Below are 20,791 nucleotides of genomic sequence, written 5' to 3' on the forward strand. Positions count from 1 at the left end.
CCGGTCCTGGGCATCCCCTAAGTCGACTCAGCCTCAAATGACTACACGGTCTGATGTGTGAATGGCATGCACTGAGAAGACAAAGGTGGCCGGGCGTGGTGGTGGCGTGGTGGTGGTGGTGTTGGGCCCCACCGCCTCCCAACTTACCGCAACAGCCTGCGCGGACTTTATGGGGGAGTGGGGGCGGAGGAGTGACACTCACAACAACGAGCAGAGCGTTGGGCGGATAAAATACAGGAAGTTAGCACAGTGGGCAGCACAGGTGCTGGATTTATCAGTCGTCTCGGTCAGCCAAATCATAAAACGTGGGTCTGTCTCGTGACCTCCTTCCAGCAGCGACCCTTCCACACTTCTTCACGTGATAGCCTGAAGGTGCACCTAGCCTGGTACAAGCACCGTGGTGACATCACCGCCACTTAGTGGCCAACGGTGGATGTTGTTGTTGTAAAAGGGTGTGTGGTTGCCACGGTGGCGAGATGTTAGCTACCTCGTCTGGTATACAGGAGGTCGCGGGTTCGATCCAGAGCCTGACGCCTGCTGTTGTATATTTGGAGTTTTCGTGTCTCTCTCCCCTTGGCCGCGTAGATTTTTCTCCGGGTCCTCCGGTTTTTCCCTCCACATTTAGAATCAACGTGTACGGTGATTTTTTTCTGCAATATTTTGCTGTCTTTTCTTGGATTTTCTGTTTGCACTTAGTCACATATTCACTTTAAGATGTTTTTTGTTCATGTTTTTGTTTTTTGTTTGTTGTGGTTGCACCCGATTCAAGAGCCGAATTGCTCACAGGGCTATACCTAATAAATGAACTTGAACTTGGGTTTAGACGTATTTGCCTGCTACAAATTTCCACGTGATGATGATAAGCCACTTCGTCGAACTATTATTCAAGGTAGCCAGGTCGCTTCTGAAATAGAGCTACACAGCTCAGTGGGCCTTACCTGGTGAAATAAAAACACATGTTTATAGTTTCAGTGTGTGTGCGCGCATGTAATTGTGTGTACACGTGCATGCATATACTGGATATGCGCGTACATTCCTTGGTGACATTAATGCACGGGCCACGAACCATTATAGTAACTAAGCCAAGCATTTGTAACTTGAGCAGTGAAAGGGGAATCGTAAGTCCACGGGCAGATTCATTGTCGTCATCTACTTAACAGCTTTTAGCATCCGTGAGTATACATTGGAATCGGATTGGTCCTTCCCCATGCACGTCCGGGCACATGGCAGGAAGAGCGGCAGAAGAAAACATCAATGTGATCATTCCACGTTAGCTTCTTTCCAGTGAGCTGAATGCCACAAACATAGCAAGTATATACCAGGGAATGAGTGAAGCAACGGCCGTCTGGAACGCTCTTCCTTCCAATGTTAGGAAGCCACTGGAGCTATGCACTTTTAAATCATCTCGACTGAAAACTCATCTCTTTAGACCTGCTTTTTGTCTTTAGTTTATTGTCCTTCCCCATGCACGTCCGATTAGCACTGTTGACCATGTACGGTGCAAAAGAAGTTCACCGTACGTACGTACATACGTGGCGAGCAACACACACCAATGCCTCGAGGAAGGGGCATGGCGCACAATCGTGTCGCTGCGCGGCCACGCTTCTCGCCACTTTCGCTTATTCCAGCGACCACCGGCACCACAGGACTTGCGTGCGGTCGGTGCTAACCACACAACGCTGGGATTACGACAATCGGATCGGAGAGTGTGCGTGCCGGGGAAAGTGGCTTCCGCGTTGGGACCCATCCAACATGCGATGCGAGTGCGATGGCATCGATGGCGATGATTCACTGGAGGGCCGAGGGTGCCGATGCTGGCCGCTGTCAAATGCTTCACACATTCAACCGCAGCACTCAGAAATTTTGAGGTGGGGTTCGTTTTTGAGCCGGCTTAGTCAAACAATGAAATGCGTTAAAGGTGCAGCCCTGCACTTGCCTCCGCTAGAGCGAGCTCTAAAACTAAACCATTTATTTTACCAGGTAGGGTTCACTCAGCTATACAGCTCTTTTTCAGAAGAGACTTGGCCGCAAATCATAGCTCAAGAAAGTGCATTATCACTCTGTGGAAATGTATAGCAGCCAAATAATGAAAACGCATGTTGATTCTAAATGTGGAGGGAAAACCCGGAGGACCTGGAGAAAAATCAATGTGACCTCGGCGAGAACATACAAACTCCAAATATACAGGTGACAAGGTCAAGATCGAACCCTGCATACCAGGCGAGGTAGTTAACATCTCGCCACCATTGCACCCAAGAGCCCCCTCGTAAGGGTATTTGGCCTACTCTTCCACGCTGGTCAAAAGTCTTGAAATAGGTGGAGGTAACCACACTTTACCCGGCCGCACATGACCTACCGATCGACAAATTTGTGGTGTGCCCATTTATACCGATGGGTGGACAAGGGCGGTGGGATTTAACTGCCGCGCCAGGAGATTAAACCAGAAACCTCTGGATTGCAAGTCCAGTGACCAAGCCATTGCACCATCGCAGCATGTCTACCAAACCATAACATTGCAATTATACATCCCGGTGGCAAAATATTACGCATGATATATAATCGAAAACTCTACAGCGTGTTGATAAATAGTTTGTAGGGAATATAAAAATTAACTTTTTTTGAATTTTACAGTTAGCTTATTCACTTCCGATTATTTTTTATTTTTTTCCTCTCCCAGCGATGGAAAAGACGTCCGCTAAAAGTGCCACGAGGACATGATATTGCACATTTGCAGTCCTGCTGTCGGCGACGTTGGGAAGACAAAGGTGGGGAACGCGCCAACCTCCTTTCTCAACGCCAACGGCTTTTAACCTCCACGCCCAAGGACAGGCGGCCCATTTTTCCATCTCTGTGAACCAAACTCCGAGACTTCCGTAAAAAAAAAATTATCCAAACTTTTTTTTTGTCGCACACACGCGCCTCGACAAATATCCCCCCGTGTATGCAAAGTACATGTACACAAAAAATCAATCTCCAACTCCTACGGCTGCTGATGAATTCTTGACAATTATATAAATAAAATAGTGTGCCTGCACTTAACTTTCGTTGTTTGCACTGCTTAAACCTCAATGAGTACCCGAGACAGGAGGATAATGCTTAGATGTATTATGCATGCGCATTTACATTTACTTAACTTGCATGTGGATGTTTGAGCATGCTTAAATATTTGATACCGTTTTAGTTGTTTGATGTTTTGGTAATATTTTATATATCTTATATTTTTTGGATAAATAATATATTTATGTATTTTTATGGTTTACGCATTGCAGAAGGACATTTTAATTAATTGTCCAAAGACAATTACCGGACAACTGGGCAGAAGTGTGGATTTGAGATGTCACAAATGCCAGTGAACTTCAAGCTGTGTATGTATTGAAAGAGACGGGTACCCCAATGCATGCACCTGTAACATACTCGACAGTTCGTAATGTCACGCGCGCACACGCGTGGAAACAAATGCACACATACAGAAATGTACTCGTGCGAAAGACGATCAATTTTAGTACACCATGCATGAATAGAGCGATCGGTGTGTCATTTTCTTCCGTCTAAGCATGAGTGTGTAAGTACACTTGCATGTATGCGGGTAGGCGTGCCATTGCGTGTGTGCGTGTGTGTGTGTGCGTGTGTGTGTGTGCGATGGCCCTTATAAAAGGCGCTCCTTGGGGTAAGCTAAGATCATCAGACAAGCGATCTGCTGAGAACTCCTCGTAAACCTTATCTGATACCACTCTCCACCAGCTCTCTTCAGCGACAATGTGCGAACACTGGGGCTACGGTTCTGAGAACGGTAAGTTTCTACACACCCACGGTCACAACACATTGGCGTTAGTGTGTACGTGTGCGTCTCGCTCACGGCCAACATCAGTGACGATTATCTGAACCGGTCCTGGGCCTCCCCTAGGTCGACTCAGCCTCGAATGAGTACCCAATGCGGTGTGTCGTGCCAAACTTCATAGGTGCTCGCTAACAGCACTTGCCCCAAAAGTCTGTAAAGGCTACGGGGGATCTTTGTTTTTGTCTCGCCTCATGCGACGTGTGCTACGCGTTGTCGCCGCCCGTTTGTTCGGCACGATGTCCGACGTTTCGCTCCACGTGCCAAACGCGTCCTCTTCTTCTTCTGCAGGAACTGAGCATTCAAATTGGGGAGATAATATGGTATTATGTTTGGAAAACGTACACACTTGGCATTCATTAACTATGAGTACACTCTATTATAAAAACATTTTATAACAGGTGTGAATATGTGAGAAAAAAATGTTTCAGGGACTGCGTTGGTTATGTTAGTGACTTGCTTACCTTTCCTATGCTTTGCACTCCCATCGTGTTTTCTGTATTGTTTGTTGTTGTGAATGTCTGACCCAGTGCCCCACCTGGGCACCTCTAATAAAAGATCTTCATAGTTCATCGGATTCCACCAGTATGAATACAGATTCCTATTCTCTGTGTGTAAAGGCAGAGGGGATAGAATAACGTTACCACCAAACCCAACAATTGAAAAAATAGAGTGAACATATGTTCGCATATTGGCTCCTTCTGCGAGCAGATCGAGAGGGAAGGCAAAACTTAGGGGCCAGTTTGTCTTAAAATAGACAATACCGCAGCAGCCTGCCACTGAAAGTCACAATCTGCCATTCCGATCTCTCAGTTTCTGAAGAAAAAGGGTGGCTGCAGAAACATTGCTTCACCTTGTCATTTTATATTTTAAATAACTCTCGACCAATTATAGCGTTGGTACAATATTTGCAGCCTAGATAGATAAACGTGCCTTTGTAAAAGTGACGATACAATAACGGCAGGGAAGACGAAAGTGTGGCGCTCTGTGATTAGACGAAAGTGTGGCGATGACATGGTGAGGCCTTCATCCAGCAGTGGAAAGTCTAATGGATGGCGATGATTATGAATTTTCTGGATGACATGTAACCTTAGCATTTTATAAGCTGGCTTTCGCGAGCAAAATTATTATTTATAATTGGATACTATCGGGTTGGATCGTGTCGCTGTGACCCTCCAACACTCGACCGTGACAATCGAATCGAGTTGCCTTGTGGGATGTTTTTGTTACAATTGATTAGTTTTTTTTAGCTGAGCTGTCGTTAAGATCTGGATGTAATTTCCAGCGAAAGGTCAAATAAAATTTGTTACAATTACACTCCAGAAACATATCGTACCGTTGAACCACACGCGGTGCTCCAAGCCTGCGGAGGCCACAAACCAACGGCGGCGGTAGGGCACAGAGCGAGAGAGGTCAAACGTTTACATTTGTCAAAGGAAAACGAATCGGCCTTTTTGACAAACAAAAAAAAATGTTATGTTTAGCGACAAGTGATGGCAGCCTCAGGCGTGCCCCATCACGGTAAGGCCACTGGCACCGCTATCAAGGCGGAGCTGCTGGAATCACATTCCCTTCACCGTCAACTTTTTTCGCCTTTTGTGAGATTCTGACCACCTCCGTTGGGTGTTATTGTTTGCGTGACTATTGTGTGCTTAACGCCTGCGTGCGTGCGTGTATCAATGTAGGTTTGCTGTGTGTGTGTGTGTGTATGCCGAACCTGTTTCGCACCGTACATATCCAACCGCGCTAATCCGAGGTACCGGGGGGGGGGGGGGAATGACCATTAAACACAAAAAAAATCTGTACCTGTTGCCCTTGTTAAAATGACATCTTCAGTAAAGTAACTATTATTTCGTTTACGTGGTTATGCACTGCTCGGTGTAGGCTTGCACGGTATATCCAGGAGTTCCCAATTGTTACCCTCAGTGGGGGCACCTTGTAACAAGACAAATACCCCAACTTATTTTAAAAACCCAGCCCAGGTTTAAGTGTTCAGGGTGGCCACCAAGGACGATTCCAACTTTGTGGGCCATTTTTTGTAAATCCAATTCCTTCTCTTTACCGTATTTTGCCACCACCCATTTCTGACACCACATTGTTCGTTACCTCGGTTATTACAATTCAAGGTTGTCGTTGTTTTGCTTGTTTTACGTGATACAGTGTATGAATCGTAAAGCTAAATCATTAACAACGCCTCGGAGCCAGGCAAGGTTGGGGCCAGGCGGGTCCTAGGGTCAGCTGTGGCCAACCAAATGCCCCCTTTGACTCCACCCAAGTTCACTCTGCTGCTTAGCAGTATGTCACTGTTGTGGTGCCCCCAACTCCAATCCGATTCCAGACGTACTGGAGCCAGGCCTTCACAGAGCGCAGTTCGTTTAGCCTCAGGGGACCCCCTTAAACTACAAAATATATTTTTTCATTTCACCAGGTGTAAGGCCCACTGAGCTAAATAGCTTTTTCAGAAGCGACCTGTCCACAAATGATAGCTCAACGAAAAGGCTTATCGTGTTGAAATGGAGAGCCGCTAAAATACTCGAAACGCGTGTTGATTCTAAATATGGAGGGGGAAAACCGGAGGACCACGGAGAAAAATCCAGGTGACCACGGGGGGAGACAGAGAGAGACACGCAAACTCCAAATATACAGCAGCAGGTGTCAAGGTCAGGATCGAACCCACGACCTCCTGTATACCAGGCGAGGTAGTTAACATCTTGCCACGACCGTGGCGCCCCTTACCCGATGGCAGCTGTCCCTGTGCAACACAAGGCAAGCACAACACCAGCCTGCAAGTCGTGGGCATTAGTCTGCGATGTTGCTGTTTGGTTTCAAATCATCGAACTAATTTGGACCCGTGACGCCGTCACCCGATGTCTGCTCATTTTCCAAGAACGTCGCTCGATATTTAGCGGCCACCGTGAAGCAGACGAACGCATTGCGTTGTCGTATTTGTTAACACACCCACCGCGGTGTGAAATCAAAGTGGCATTTATGTGTTTGTTTTTTTATTTTACCAAGGTGCAAAACCTTATTTGAATTTCAGGCACAGAACTGCCATTAATTAATACACGTAATGACGCTGTTGTTTTCATATCCAAGTTACACATTGGGTGTATCACAGTCTTGCTTTTCAACCATTACAAAGTTTCACAGACTATGTGGGGGGGGGCGGGGAGGGTTTGTGGTTCGGGGTCAAATTCTAGGCTGCTGGCCCTGCCCTGGCCTAACAATCAGGGGCCTGCATAGACAGTCCAACGTGTCGCCTAAACAGCCCGTTAAAGACACAGCGCGTCGCCTGCGAATGTATTAGGGCAGTGGTTCTTAACCTGGGGTGCGGGTGCGGAGATGCCCTTTCTGGGGGGGGGTGCGAGACGCGGGCAGATTTTTATTTCGAAGGTAAATAATCGAAAACACAAATTAATCACGGGCACGTAAGTACAACTTACTTTATATTCTTTCTTTCGGTAAAGTCACGTAGAAGGGAAATATTATTTTATTATTTCCCTTCTACGTGACTTTACCGAAAGAACCAAGAATATGAATCCCTGCAGTCACGAAAGCTTTAAATCGAAATACAACTTACTTTGTTTCATCAAACCCCCTATGAATTTATGAACATTATATTGTTAAAAACATTACGATTGAGAAGCTAAGGGGTGCAGGGCTGCAGTAAAGGTTAAGAACCACTCCTTTAGGGTCTTTCGACCGTGATCCTGCGTGACCCCGGCGAGTGGTAAAGTCTCGATAGGAGCCATCCCGGGGACTTTGCACGACCACGGTAATTGCGGGCACGTGGTTCAAACGGGCAGAATTATTACTTTTTATCGCTATTGAGTGGCACCTTAAATTGGTCGGTTTAAAAGTCACCTGTAGTTAAACATTTAACGAAATGGCCAGGAATAGGTAAATACGTTTTAGCGCCGTGATACAGCGCACACGTAACACTTATTGGCAGTTTTTTTTGCGAGGGTAATAATTAGACTTAAGTCGTCTTTACCCAACTCTGCCCCCTTAACAATGACACGATTTGCACTTCTGATCGCACAGCTGGGGGCTAATCCTGGAGTGTCACTTAATCTGAATCATATTATAATTGATTTTATTCGCATTTTATTCAGTCAAACTAATTTAACGGCATGTTCGCAACAGGCAAAAATGTAACCAAACGCAAACTAGGTGACGTGTATCAAGTGATCTTTGAGCTATAAACACGCGTGCAAAATATGTTTCAGGAAATTGACTTTACCTAATATCACGGGAAACCTCATAAGTCAGTTAATTATGTCACTGTTTGAATTAGTGTGGGGTTACCTGTACCCTGACCCTTAATCGTGACCTCTACTGATGATGTCTTTCTTCGAAGAGTGAGGTCCGCCCAGACATATGATAATCTGCTTTGAATTGGTATTTCAATATTCCCATTAAAACTGGCATCAAGCTACATGATAGTCACGGTGTGTTTCCCAATCATTCGAAACTCATTTCACAAAGACTCACAACAGAGCCACAGTCTAGACTCAAAGGATAAACCTCTCTCCAGCCTAATTCCCGTCCTCTGTCATGAAATAAAATAAAAGATTACACTGCGAACTGGATTTGCAAACTGGACATCACCGGTTCGATCCAACGCGTTTCTTACATCCGCCTCCCCCCCCATCTAGCGAACAATGCAAATCTGTGGTTAAGTTGTTCGGCAGGTCACGCGAGGTGGGTTAAAGTGTGTGGCACTCCCACCACGTCTGCTCAGTGCGGATGAGTAGGCCAAACACCCTCGAGCGGGGCGTCCTTGAGTTTCCCTCTCCCGGAAGCCCTTTCACCCGCCTCAGAGTGACCAAGCAGTCGCCAGGCTGCACCCACAAACCCGTCTCTAGACGAAGGGAAAGCCACTCACAGCTCTCCGATCTTATGGCGCAATGCGTCACGTTCCTCCCATGCGTTTTCGTGTGCCCCCCCCCCGCCTCCCAGACAACGAGACAAGAAGTCATTTAATTTTTTACCTACGTGACTTTACCGAAAAAAACAAAGAGTATGGATCCTTGCAGTCACGAAAACTTCACATCTAGAAAGGGATGCCAAATAATGCTGTTTTGAATGTTCGCCCTTACCGTTCCCTCCCCTATTATTGTATTTTTCCCATTGCCCCTATAATTATATGTTCCCAATTGCCGTTCCCTCCCTTATAATTGTACGTTCCCCATTACCGTTCCCTCCCCTATACTTGTGCAGTGCAGGACTTAGGAGACGACATTTGTGGAGGCACCTTCTTTTATTAACACACACGATCACGACGATACACACTAGCCGACACAACACTAGCCGTCCAGCATCGGCGGCGCTAACGAACTAAGGCAGCTGGCAGGCTATCTAGCAGCGCAACATCGAGGGATGACAGAGACGACGCCCCCCTTCTCGAACCCACTAGGAGGATCCAGGGGCTTCCAGATGGACCCCTCCCGACTTCTTACACTCTGCCGACACACACCGTGCATGCTGTCGGTCACTAGCGTGTGTGCTGTTTTTACACCGCAGTTGCTGCTTTTCGTCACCAGCCGGCGCTATTACACTACAACTTGTATGTTGCCCCCCTCGCCGCTCCCTCCCCCCATATAAACGTTCACTTCTCTCTGCTCGAGTCTCCCCGTACCTGGGCGTGGGGCCGCGAGCCCAATCCGCCCCTCTTCACCAAGCTCGCCCCCGGCCGCGTCCGATCTTCTGCTTCTGTGACCAGCGGCAATGTACCGGGCTCGTGTCGAGTTGGCAGAAATAAATGCAGGCGGTTTTGTGTCACGACGTCTATAATCGTCTCGGATTAAAGACAAGGATGACCGTGCGATGATTGCAGGACCCGAGGTGTGGGGCAAGCATTTTAAGAACGCCGATGGGTCTCGTCAGTCTCCCATCGACATCGTGCCAGCCAGCGCCGTCTACGACGCGGCACTGGGCGCCCTCTCCGTGAGCTACTCCGGCGCCGATTCCATGAGCATCTCCAACAGCGGTCACTCCTTCTCCGTGGACTACAACGACTCCGGCGACAGCAGTGGTACGCGAGCGTTCTTTTTTTTTATCATTGCCTGCCTCGATTTCTCTAAATCGGTTTCTTTTTGCTGGAACATTACTTAGCCGGCTGGCTTGCAGGAGGGGACTATCGGCCTAAAGGCAAACTTACCTGCCGCTAGACCAGGGGCAGGCAAACAAAATAACAAGAGCCATTTTTTTTGTTAGAATTCGGTTAAAACAACAATAAACCCAACTCAATATTTCAAGAGACGCAATGCACTGTGGTGGTGAATACGAGCACCACCGCGTTACTTTATCCCTCCGCGTACTGCAGCTCGAGAAAGTAGTTCGTCGTCGACCGCTCACAAACCGCGTCCTGTGAAAGAATGTCCCCTTATGAAAGAACCATGTTACGGCGAAGATGCGTCGTGCGAACACCACGCAGTGTGCGTGTGTTTATGTTGTTGATCCCCCCCCGCCCACACCTCCGATCAGCACGGTTGACTACGTACGGTGCGAAAGAAGTTCACCGTGCATAAGCTAAATTTCGATTTAAAGCTTTCGTGACTGCAAGGATTCATCTTCTTGGTTCTTTCGGTAAAGTCACGTAGAAGGGAAATAATAAAATAATAAAAATAAAACATAATAAAATAATTCTCACGACGTTTCGGCCACAACGCCAGCAGCCGTCCTCAGGTGAAGAACAGGTCTGTCGTGACTTTACAGACAGACGCTGTCTCCCCGACAGACCTGGTCTTCACCTGAGGACGGCTGCTTGCGTTGTGGCCGAAACGTCGTGAGAATTATTTTATTATGTTTTATTTTTATTATTTTATTATTTCCCTTCTACGTGACTTTACCGAAAGAACCAAGAAGACGTGCATACGCTTTTTAAAATGCAGCAGCGCTCACAATATCCATGCGGCCAAAGTTGGGCTGCCTACCAAGCTCTTACTTTTGAATCCTCGGACGTATCCTGGAGCGCGGCCAACGGATGAGATAAACTGGACTCTTAAATAGAACAATGAGAGCACAGCGAACGATAACCAATCTCTCCTACGGATATTGCTTCACATTGCGGCGAAGCCAGCGGCTGATTTGATCACGTTCTATACACCACACACAATGCCACGCTTTATAACATTCGTAAAGTTTGGACTCGATTACACTTTCCCTCCGTCATTCATCGTCGGCAGTTCCGGTCACGAAATGGGCATTTATGCGCTTAGATAAAGATTAATTGGGGAAAATATTAGCACGATCTCATCCTCTCTATGGGCGCGTGGTGTCTTTGTATAGCGGTGGAGATGATAGAGAGATGGTTAATTCTAGATTTGAAGTTTTCGTGACTGCAAGGATCCATACTCTTTGGTTCTTTCGGTAAAATCACGTAGGTAGAAAAATAAAATAAAAATGAAAACAACTAAATTTAGTTGTTTTTAGTTGATTTCATTTTATTTTATTTTCACCTACGTGACTTTATCGAAAGAACCAAAGAGTATGATAGAGATAGATTAATTATTAGGTTTTTTTTCGATTCAAAGCTTTCGTGACTGCAGGGATTCATCTTCTTGGTTCTTTCGGTAAAGTCAATGTATTTTATAATGTTGTATTTTTATTATTTTATTATTTCCCTTCTACGTGACTTTACCGAAAGAACCAAGAAGATAATGATTAGTTATTCACCGACGGGCATGCTTTCCACCTCATTTTTTTTTATTAAACCCAGAACATATAATGAAAGGAAGAAGGATACCTCACAATACCGAAAGAAGGGAGGACTTTTCGTGTCAACTGTGCTGGATTATTACTTAACTAACCCAACAAAAAACTGCGGCTATTAATGTCCCCGGCAAGACCTCCTGTCATCCTTAAAGCGCACATGGCTTGGCACAAGCGCCATGGTGACACCACCGCCACTTAGTAACGAAGGGCAGTTGTTGTTGTTGTTGTTTGCGGTGGAGCGGTGGGTGTAGTGGTTAGCGCTACGCTGCTCTACGAACCCAGCGACCCGAATTCGATTCCCGCTCACGACCAACACCCGGTGACGATTATCTGAACCGGTCCTGGGCCTCCCCTAGGTCGACTCAGCCTCAAACGAGCACCTGGTGCGATGCGTAAACGTCACCATTGGGGAGACAAAGGCGGCTGGGCGTGGTGCCGGCATTCATAGGTGCTACCCGCTAACAGCACTTGCCCCAACAGTCTGTCGAAGGCGATACAAGCGGGGGATCTTTGTCTTTGCAGTGCTGAGTGGGGGGCCGCTCGCCAACCCGTACAAGCTGAAGCAGTTCCACTTCCACTGGGGGACCTCGGACGCGAAGGGATCCGAGCACACCGTGGATGGGAATTCCTACTCGGCCGAGGTGCGTGTGTGACTCTGTGTGTGTGACTGTGTGTGTGTGACTCTGTGTGTGACCCTGTATGTGTGTGACTATGTGTGTCACTGTGTGTGTGACTCTGTGTGTCACTGTGTGTGTGACTCTGTGTGTCACTGTGTGACACTGTGTGTGTGTCACTGTGTGTGTGTCACTGTGTGTGTGACTCTGTGTGTGACTCTGTGTGTGACTGTGTGTGTGTGACTCTGTGTGTCACTGTGTGTGTGACTCTGTGTGTCACTGTGTGTCACTGTGTGTGTGTCACTGTGTGTGTGTCACTGTGTGTGACTCTGTGTGTCACTGTGTGTGTGTGTCCCTGTGTGTATGTCCCTGTGTGTCACTGTGTGTGTGACTCTGTGTGTCCCTGTGTGTGTCTCTGTGTGTCACTGTGTGTCACTGTGTGTGTGTGTCCCTGTGTCACTGTGTGTGTGACTCTGTGTGTCCCTGTGTGTGACTCTGTGTGTCACTGTGTGTGTGTCACTGTGTGACTCTGTGTGTCACCATGTGCGTGACGCTGCATGTCACTTTGCCCGTGACGCTGTGTGACTGTGATACTGTGTAACACTGTGTCACTGTCTGTACCACTGTGGGACACTTTGCAATATTGTCTGTACTACTGTGTGCAACTGTGTCTGTGTGTACCTGTGTGTCACTGTGACCCTATGTGTCACTGTGTATATGGGATCCTGTGTGACACATTCACGCAACACCATAAGAAGTTGGCCAAACACCCCCCCTCCCATATCCAGATCCTTCCTTAAAAGATAAACGTCATAATAATAGTTAATTTTGTTATATACACAGAGATAAAATGGATTGGGGTCAGTGTTGCAATAGCTCAGTGGGCATTTCCTGGTTAAAACAAGTTGTATTTATCTTCTTGCTTCTTTCGGTAAAGTCACGTAGAAGGGAAGTAATTAAATAATAAAAACAAAACATAATAAAATAATTCTCACGACGTTTCGGCCACAACGCAAGCAGCCGTCCTCCGGTGAAAACCAGGTCTGCCGGGAGACAGCGTCAGACCTGAGGACGGCTGCTTGCGTTGTGGCCGAAACGTCGTGAGAATTATTTTATTATGTTTTATTTTTATTATTTTATTATTTCCCTTCTACGTGACTTTACCGAAAGGACCGAGAAGATGAATCCCTGCAGTCACGAAAGCTTTAAATCGAAAGTTGTATTTACAGAGTTTTTAAGTGATTTGCTAACGTTTTCTCTACTCTGCACTCCATTCGTGTTGTTGTCCTGTTTGTTGTTGTGACGTTCTCACACGCCCCTACTGGACATATGTGGGAAAAGAGCTTTATAGCTCGTCGGATTCTTCCAGCGTCAACAAATACTCTTTGGTTCTTTCGGTAAAGACACATAGGTAGAAAAAGTAATAGATCACGAAGTTTCGATCGCAGTTATTTTTTCTTGCTGTGGTTGTCCCACCTGATGACGATTGCTTGTGTTGCGATCGAAACGTCGTGATCTGATATTTTTTCTACCTACGTGACTCTACCGATAGATCCAAAGAGTATGGATTCCTGCAGTCACGAAAGCTTCAAATCAAGTTTCAACACAAATACTCTGATGCTGTATTCTGTGTTCACAACCATACGACTGCAATTGAGGGGACTAGAACCCATCGTCTCACGGAAGCTAAAGCCTGCTGCGTAGTCCTGGGATGGGTGACCAACAAACGCTCAACACAAACTCTCTGTCAATCTTAATTTGGAGCTTTCGTGACTGCAGGAATTACTCTTTGGTTCTTTCGGTAAAGTCACGTATAAAGATAAAATAATAAATTAAATAATAGCATACTACGACGTTGCGATTGCAACACAAGCAATCATCATCAGGTATAAAAGACATAGCAGATATCACAAAGATACATAGAGAGAGAACGTCTCTCTGTGTGCCAATGCGTGTTCTCTCTCTATGTATCTTTGTGATATCTGTCTGCTTATATGTCTGTCTATAGTTTTCTGGTTAGATTTGTGTTGCTATTTCTTTTATACCTGATGATGATTGCTTGTGTTGCAATCGAAACGTCGTAGTATGCTATTATTGAATTTATTATTGTATCTTTATACGTGACTTTACCGAAAGAACCAAAGAGTAAACTCTCTGTCCCCCAATGCCCTCTCATGGATGGCAGACCTCGACATTGGCATTCAGCAAACTGAGCATATTGCCATCGCGCGCGAGGACGGGCTAGTGGGAATCGGAGAGTGTCACTGTCGCAAACAAAAATCCACAGCTGGACTGCACTTCTAAGCTCAGTCTATGCTCCCCACAGTTATCGATCAGCGTGGTTAAGAACATTTTGACGAACCCCCCAAGACTCACGCGGTGGGTGTGGGGCAAGGCCATAATTATAATATATATTGGGGGACACACATCCCCCCCCCCCCCCAATATTTAAATATGCTCAAAATGTCCTCCCCAATATATTGCTATAAAATAAATTTCTGTTTATATGATTGTGGTTATGGTTGTACTTTATTAATCCCTAATCTCTGCCATTACATACAATGAAACAAGAAAAGGTAAAATTTTAAAAACACAGCAATGTAATACAATACACTATTAGACATTATTGTAAAAAATAAATTAAAAGCCCATCCCATGTGTTAGTGAATTTTGGAATATTTTAGGCAGGAAATGAGTTTTCAAATTGAGATTTTTTTTTCTGGGGGGGGACCCCCAGACCCCCTGGAAGATTTGCCCCCCCCCCCCCCCCAATGTTGACTCCATGGCTACGGCCTTGGTGTGGGGAGGCGCTCATCCAGCAGTGGTATTGACACACCGCTGCACGGGTACATGCCAGGACACTTCACCATGACGTCTCATAGCTGTCAACCCGTACGGTTTACCCCGTGTTCTTGTACAGGGAAATTGAGTTTTCAGGCCCATACGGCGTTACAGCCGTTTCAATACGAGCAACAAAAACTAATTGTTTAGTAACATAATTTTCCTCTGTTCCTTTGTATTTCTCCCTTGTGATGGGACTTTGTAGGATAAACGTTGAGATTTAGAAGGCGCACGGGGCGACCAATAAGGTCTGAATTGGTATGCAATAAGGCACTGATAAGGGTTTGACAGGTGTGCGTCACCTCCCATGTGGCCCCGTCCGCCACGCAGTGGCTCACCGCGCCCGTGTCTCTCCGTTGCAGCTCCACCTGGTGCACTGGAATGCGGTCAAGTACGCGAGCTTCGACGAGGCGAAAGACAAGAGCGATGGGCTGGCTGTGCTGGGCGCCTTCGTGAAGGTGCTCCACTCGAACAAAGATCCCCCCTATAGCCTTTACAGACTGTTGGTGCAAGTGCTGTTAGCGAGCACCTATGACAATCCGAACAGTACACGAGGGGGTGGGTGGCCAGCACCATGCCTGATCACATTTGTCCCCCTAGTGGCGATGATTTTACACACCGCACCAGGTACTCATTTGAGGCTGAGTCGACTTAGGGGAGGCCCAGGACCGGTTCAAAAAATCGTCACCGGTTTTGGTGGCCGTGAGCGGGAATCGAACTCGGGTTGCCGGGTTCGTAGCGAAGCGCGCTAACCGCTCACCGCCACACTACCGCTCACCACATCCACCCTCACCCAGACTCACCCACCCTCACCCACCTACACTCACAAATACAAAGATCCACTGCATAGCCTGTAACAGACTGTCGGGGACAAGCACACCCCTTGGACATTCTCATATTCAGCTTCAGTGTGTAACGGTAAAGCTGACGTCGGATTTTACATTTTTTCCAGGTTGGCGCAAATAACGCCGGATTGCAGAAGGTGACGGATGCTCTGAAGGCCATCGAGAACAAGGTGAGGACACGACAGAATGTGTCGACACGTGACGCACAATCCCAAAATCCCACGGGCAACGTCAATGAACACGAGCATTGTGGACTGTCGAGTTTTCTGAAAGCAGACGTTACAAACCACCGGTTTGCAACAACCAAACAAATAATAACGTCAGTCATGTGTTTTTGGTTGACGTGGTGTTATCGCTGTTTAATTTATAGAAAGCGTTCGAAAACAAGAAAATAGCAAACTCTGCTCACGAATAGAAATGCTCCGAGCAAAATTCCTTCGCCATCCAATAATAATGGTAATACAATTGATAATCGACTCTGCGTCACTGCGCGATTATCCGGCTTCCAACATTATCCGGCGATGCTGGGCCGATCCGGCGAAACCGGCAAAACTGCTTCAAAGGCTGTAACCAGGTCCGGCGATCGGCACCATGTGGCGTGACAAAAAATAAAGTAGCCATGCTTGATTTCGGTGTTAAATATGATATAAAGTACACTATACACTACATACAACTTAAGCAATGAAAATACTGCGTGTATGTACATCACCCCATGCAGAGTCTTCGAGATTGGAGTGGTAAGTACGGGTGAGCAAACACAGTAACTTCTTAAAGTATGATATTTATTTGTGTCTATTTGTATGTTTATTCATCGTAATTAACGTGAAAGAATCGGCAACATACCGTATCATGGCCCGTCTGGCAGCAACGGAGTGAGCTAGCAATTGCAGGACTGCACCTATAACTTCACTTCCATAGTTATATTGAACTGGATTAAGTCTCTACCTACAGCGGGTACATTCAATCAGGAATATTATGTACGGTTTTGATAGTTAGGGTCTTTTTCACTATAGAGTTCACTCATCAACGTTTAAAGCTTCCCAGCTGAGCTTCCCTTTCAGCAAAGATGACATCTCGAACGCATGAGCTCAACTTGATCTCTGCTGGACTTCCATAGGAAGTCAGTGGGCGGAAATTATTTGCTGCACTGCGCCATTAATGCACCAACAAGAGTTTGATTTCCAGCCAGGGCTAACACAAGCGGCGATTGATATCTAAACTGATTCTGGGCCACCCCGACCTTCAGAAATGTGCAATTGTCCAGCGTATGGTTCAACAACCTCCATATGGCTGACAGAGCATGGGGGAGGTTTTCATCCAGCCCGAAGTAAAAAGTATTGTAAATAATTGTGATTTCAATATTTACATTGCTGAAATTTTTTTAAAATAAAAATCGAGAGTGTTCGAGTTTTGGTGGATTAATATTATAGACGGATGCCTGCATTTTAACCTGAGCCAACATTAACGGTAAGACCGTGAAAAAATTAACCCGTAAAAACAAAGTTTTTCACTATAAATCCTTTATATGCGTGGCGGCTAGAGTCCTCTCGTCCTCTGGCTTGAGATGGCTGCCACCTATGGGTCAGATGATTGCATGCAACCATTAAGCAATTGGTAATTAAATATAATATTTTTGTCCTAAAAAGTGTAAAAAAAATTTAAAACAAATTTTCACGAAAAGTTATTGTCACGCACAACGAGTCTGTGTGGAAAATGTCAGCTCGATTGGATCACGGGAAGTGGTTTAAAAAACGACCGAAAGATTTGCACGGTCCTAAGCAAGCAAGCAAGTGAACTTAATATAAAGGATTTAAAAAAAAAACATTTGTTGCAAGCGACCTCACTCGGAGTGCCGTATTTATTTATTTATGTATTTGTACTCCAGGGTGCCAAGGCGGACTTCAAGAACTACGACCCCTCGGTTCTCCTGCCCAAGTCCCTGGACTTCTGGTCCTACCTGGGCTCTCTGACCACCCCGCCCCTCAATGAGAGCGCTATCTGGATCGTGCTCAAGGATCCGATCTCCGTCAGCAAGGAGCAGGTGAGACAGCGATACAGGCCCGGGGTGGGGGGGGTACTGGGAACACCATGGGTGCTTGAATGTGTGGCGAGATGTTAACCACCTCGCCTGGTATACAGGAGGTCGTGGGTACGATCTATTCCGACCACCGACGCCTGTATATTTGGAGTTGGCGTGTTCTCCTCGTGGTCGCGTGTATCTTTCTCCGGGTTCTCCGGTCTGTCCCTCCACATTTAGAATCGACTTGCGTTTTAGAGTATTTAACTGCTATAAATGTCCACATGATAAGCCACTTCGTTGAGCTATCCTTTGTGGCCAGGTCGCTTCTAACAACAAAAAAGAGCTATATAGCTCAGTGGGCCTTACCTGGTAAAATAAAATAAAAGCTTGCCTCACTTATCTGTACAGTCCCATCGGTGAGCTCCTCCAGCAGGGAAGGCTGCGCTGGCTGGATCATGTAGCCCGCATGCTCAGCCACCGCATGCCTAAACAGCTTTTGTTCGGCCGGATAGAGGGCCAAACGGGCGCGGCACGGGCTAGAGAATAGATGGAATGATGTGGTACGAGAGGATATGGATCTAAGATCGGCATCTGTGGAGGAGGCTCGTGAAGGACGCTACTGAGCAGTTGGAGGCAGTCTTCCTCCAGCAACAGCAGAGGGCAGAGGAGCGACGCTCACAAGGGGAGCTGCTAAACACAGCAAATTGGCACAGTAGAGGGCAAAGTTGGTGCATCTGCCGGTCATCTCAGTCAACCCATGGCACCTGGGTCTGTCCCGTGACCTCCTGTCAGCGGGCGTTCGACACTTCACGTCGCCTTAACGTGCACGTAACCTGGCACAAGCGCTGTGGTGACGTCACCGCCACTTCGTGACAAATGGCGATTGTTGTCGGAGTCTCGTTAAATCTCAATATTATATTCTTGGTTCTTTCGGTAAAGTCACGTAGAAGGGAAATAAAAAATAATAAAAATAAAACAATACATTTTCACGTTTCGGCCACAACGCAAGCAGCCGTCTTCAGGTGAAGAACAGAGCTGTCGGAAAGACAGCGGCCTAATCAACACTGCTAAGCTTGGCAGCGTATTTTAAGCTGGGTGGGAGGAGCAGAAAGCCTTGACAAAGAAGTTTACATATCAACATAATAATTTAGCATGTTGATGACAAATGCAGATACGGGGTTAGTCACTGCTCGTGGAATGTGTAGGCGGTAGGGGGTCTCAAAGTCATATTATTTCCCTTCTACGTGACTTTACCGAAAGAACTAAGACAATTATTCCCTGCAGTCACGAAAGCTTTAAATCGAAATTTAAATCTCAATATTATCTTTACAGGAGGGTCTTCCGTCGGGATATTTGGCCAATTTCCACAAATTAAGTGTTTTGGACTCTTGTGGAAGGAGCGAAAATGCCAACAGAAACCATCGTGTGTCGTGCTACTCGCTAACACCACTTGCCCTCTGGTATGTTAAGGGCTATACGGGGGCGGGTATCTGCCTCTCATCTTTCGTCTTCGTTTTGTTTTTACCTCTCAGCTGGCTGCATTCCGCTCAGTGAAAGCGAGCGACGGCTCCCAACTGGTGTGCAACTTCCGTCCGACGCAGCCTCTCAAAGGCCGCGTGGTGCAGGCCTCCTTCAAGTGAAAATCCAGCCGGACGCAGGGTCCCGTGTGCGCGTGTCACCGCGTGTGTCACCGCGCCTGTGCTGTTGTGCCAATTGCGCCGAGTGGTTGTGGAATTGTGTCCGCCTGCTAATGGAATTGTGCCAAATACGCCATTAAAATTATATACATAGTAGGATATAGATAGCTGACAAATTTGTAGGGGGGATTCATCGAGCAGTAGATAAATTATGGCTGATGGTGATCTCATATATATAGAATGAGTATCTATGTGAATTACCTGTTGGGTATGCAATGATTTTTTTAAGGATTGAACATCGGTGACAGAAGCACAAACGTTGGCACACAATTTATACCTAGATATATATTTAACAATTCTAAGTGTCGACTTATTTTTGGTAGAAAAAAATAGATCCACATTTTTAAATGTTCAGCTTATCAAACCCATAAAATGTGTGGCCGACTGTCTTTTCTTGGTTCATATTTTTGGTTTGCAAAGTGTCCGCTAGGGGGACCAAAGTTTGTGACGATGACTGGAAATGTAACACACAGCACTTAAAACACAGGATCCAGAGGCAGCCTCCGTTTGCTATGTGTGCTTTTATCTATCAATCGAAGTGAAATGCCGTGATTATGCCTTCTTACACGCTTCCGTGAAGATTTGTGCCAAACTTTACATGTTGAATATTCAGAATGTATCAAATTTTCGAACGCAGTGATTATTCTGTTTAAATTATTCAGTTTTTTAGTGTTCTTTTTATGAGCCGTTTAAGAAAAGTGGCTGATAACCACTTTGACAATACAATAGTTAGTAACAGTGAATAATTTAAACACCAATGATCCGTGAATATTTAATAGCTTACTCTGTAAAGCACATTTCAGTTTGCTCGAATCAGTTTGCGCTTCCGACTGTTGCTTTTGGGATAATAAATATCAAATAAACTCAACGTTTGACTCACTTATGCTGAGTTGTGACTCGTTTTAAGATAATTGTATGGTGGTGGTGATGCTGCTGCGGCGTTGGCAGTGGTGCAGAAACAACAAAAAGCTCAACACAATCGTCAATAAGTGGCCTCTATTTTTCCTGTTAAGGCCTCAGAGATATCGTGGATAACGTGTTCTTTTGCCTGTTCATGTGCCTATCCACGTCTAAAAAACTGTTCAGAAAACATTTAAATTAATGTCATTATATATGAGACCCTTTTTCATTAACTTTATCTAGACTGGAGGAATCATCTTCACTGGTATTAGTTTTAAATACAATGCATATTTACGACGGAAACCGGGAGACTTCTTCAC

General features: G+C 46.1%; 1 protein-coding gene and 1 long non-coding RNA gene across 2 annotated transcripts; one reads left to right on the forward strand and one right to left on the reverse strand.

The window, feature by feature from the left end:
• Positions 1–3,478: 3,478 nt before the first annotated feature.
• On the reverse strand, positions 3,479–5,045 carry LOC144735252 (uncharacterized). The gene is made up of 2 exons (XR_013588593.1): positions 4,300–5,045; positions 3,479–4,129 (listed from the first exon to the last, which is right to left on the reverse strand). It is a non-coding gene; the product is annotated as an uncharacterized LOC144735252 (long non-coding RNA).
• On the forward strand, positions 3,637–20,450 carry LOC144735250 (carbonic anhydrase-like). Its single transcript, XM_078617750.1, has 7 exons — positions 3,637–3,790; positions 9,675–9,872; positions 12,077–12,195; positions 15,372–15,467; positions 15,962–16,024; positions 17,740–17,895; positions 19,407–20,450. Exons 1-7 carry the CDS (start codon positions 3,757–3,759, stop codon positions 19,512–19,514), a joined length of 774 nt encoding a protein of 257 aa, XP_078473876.1. The 5' UTR covers positions 3,637–3,756; the 3' UTR covers positions 19,515–20,450.
• Positions 20,451–20,791: the final 341 nt, after the last annotated feature.

The sequence above is a fragment of the Lampetra planeri genome, chromosome 54 (genome assembly GCF_965212315.1).
Source record: "Lampetra planeri chromosome 54, kcLamPlan1.2.h2, whole genome shotgun sequence".
Lineage (NCBI taxonomy): Eukaryota > Metazoa > Chordata > Hyperoartia > Petromyzontiformes > Petromyzontidae > Lampetra > Lampetra planeri.

Coding starts and splice junctions, on each gene's coding strand:
- LOC144735250 (XM_078617750.1), top strand. CDS start 3,757: ATGTGCGAACACTGGGGCTACGGTTCTGAGAACG. Junction 3,791..9,674: donor GGGCTACGGTTCTGAGAACG/GTAAGTTTCTAC, acceptor CGATGATTGCAG/GACCCGAGGTGTGGGGCAAG. Junction 16,025..17,739: donor TGAAGGCCATCGAGAACAAG/GTGAGGACACGA, acceptor TTTGTACTCCAG/GGTGCCAAGGCGGACTTCAA.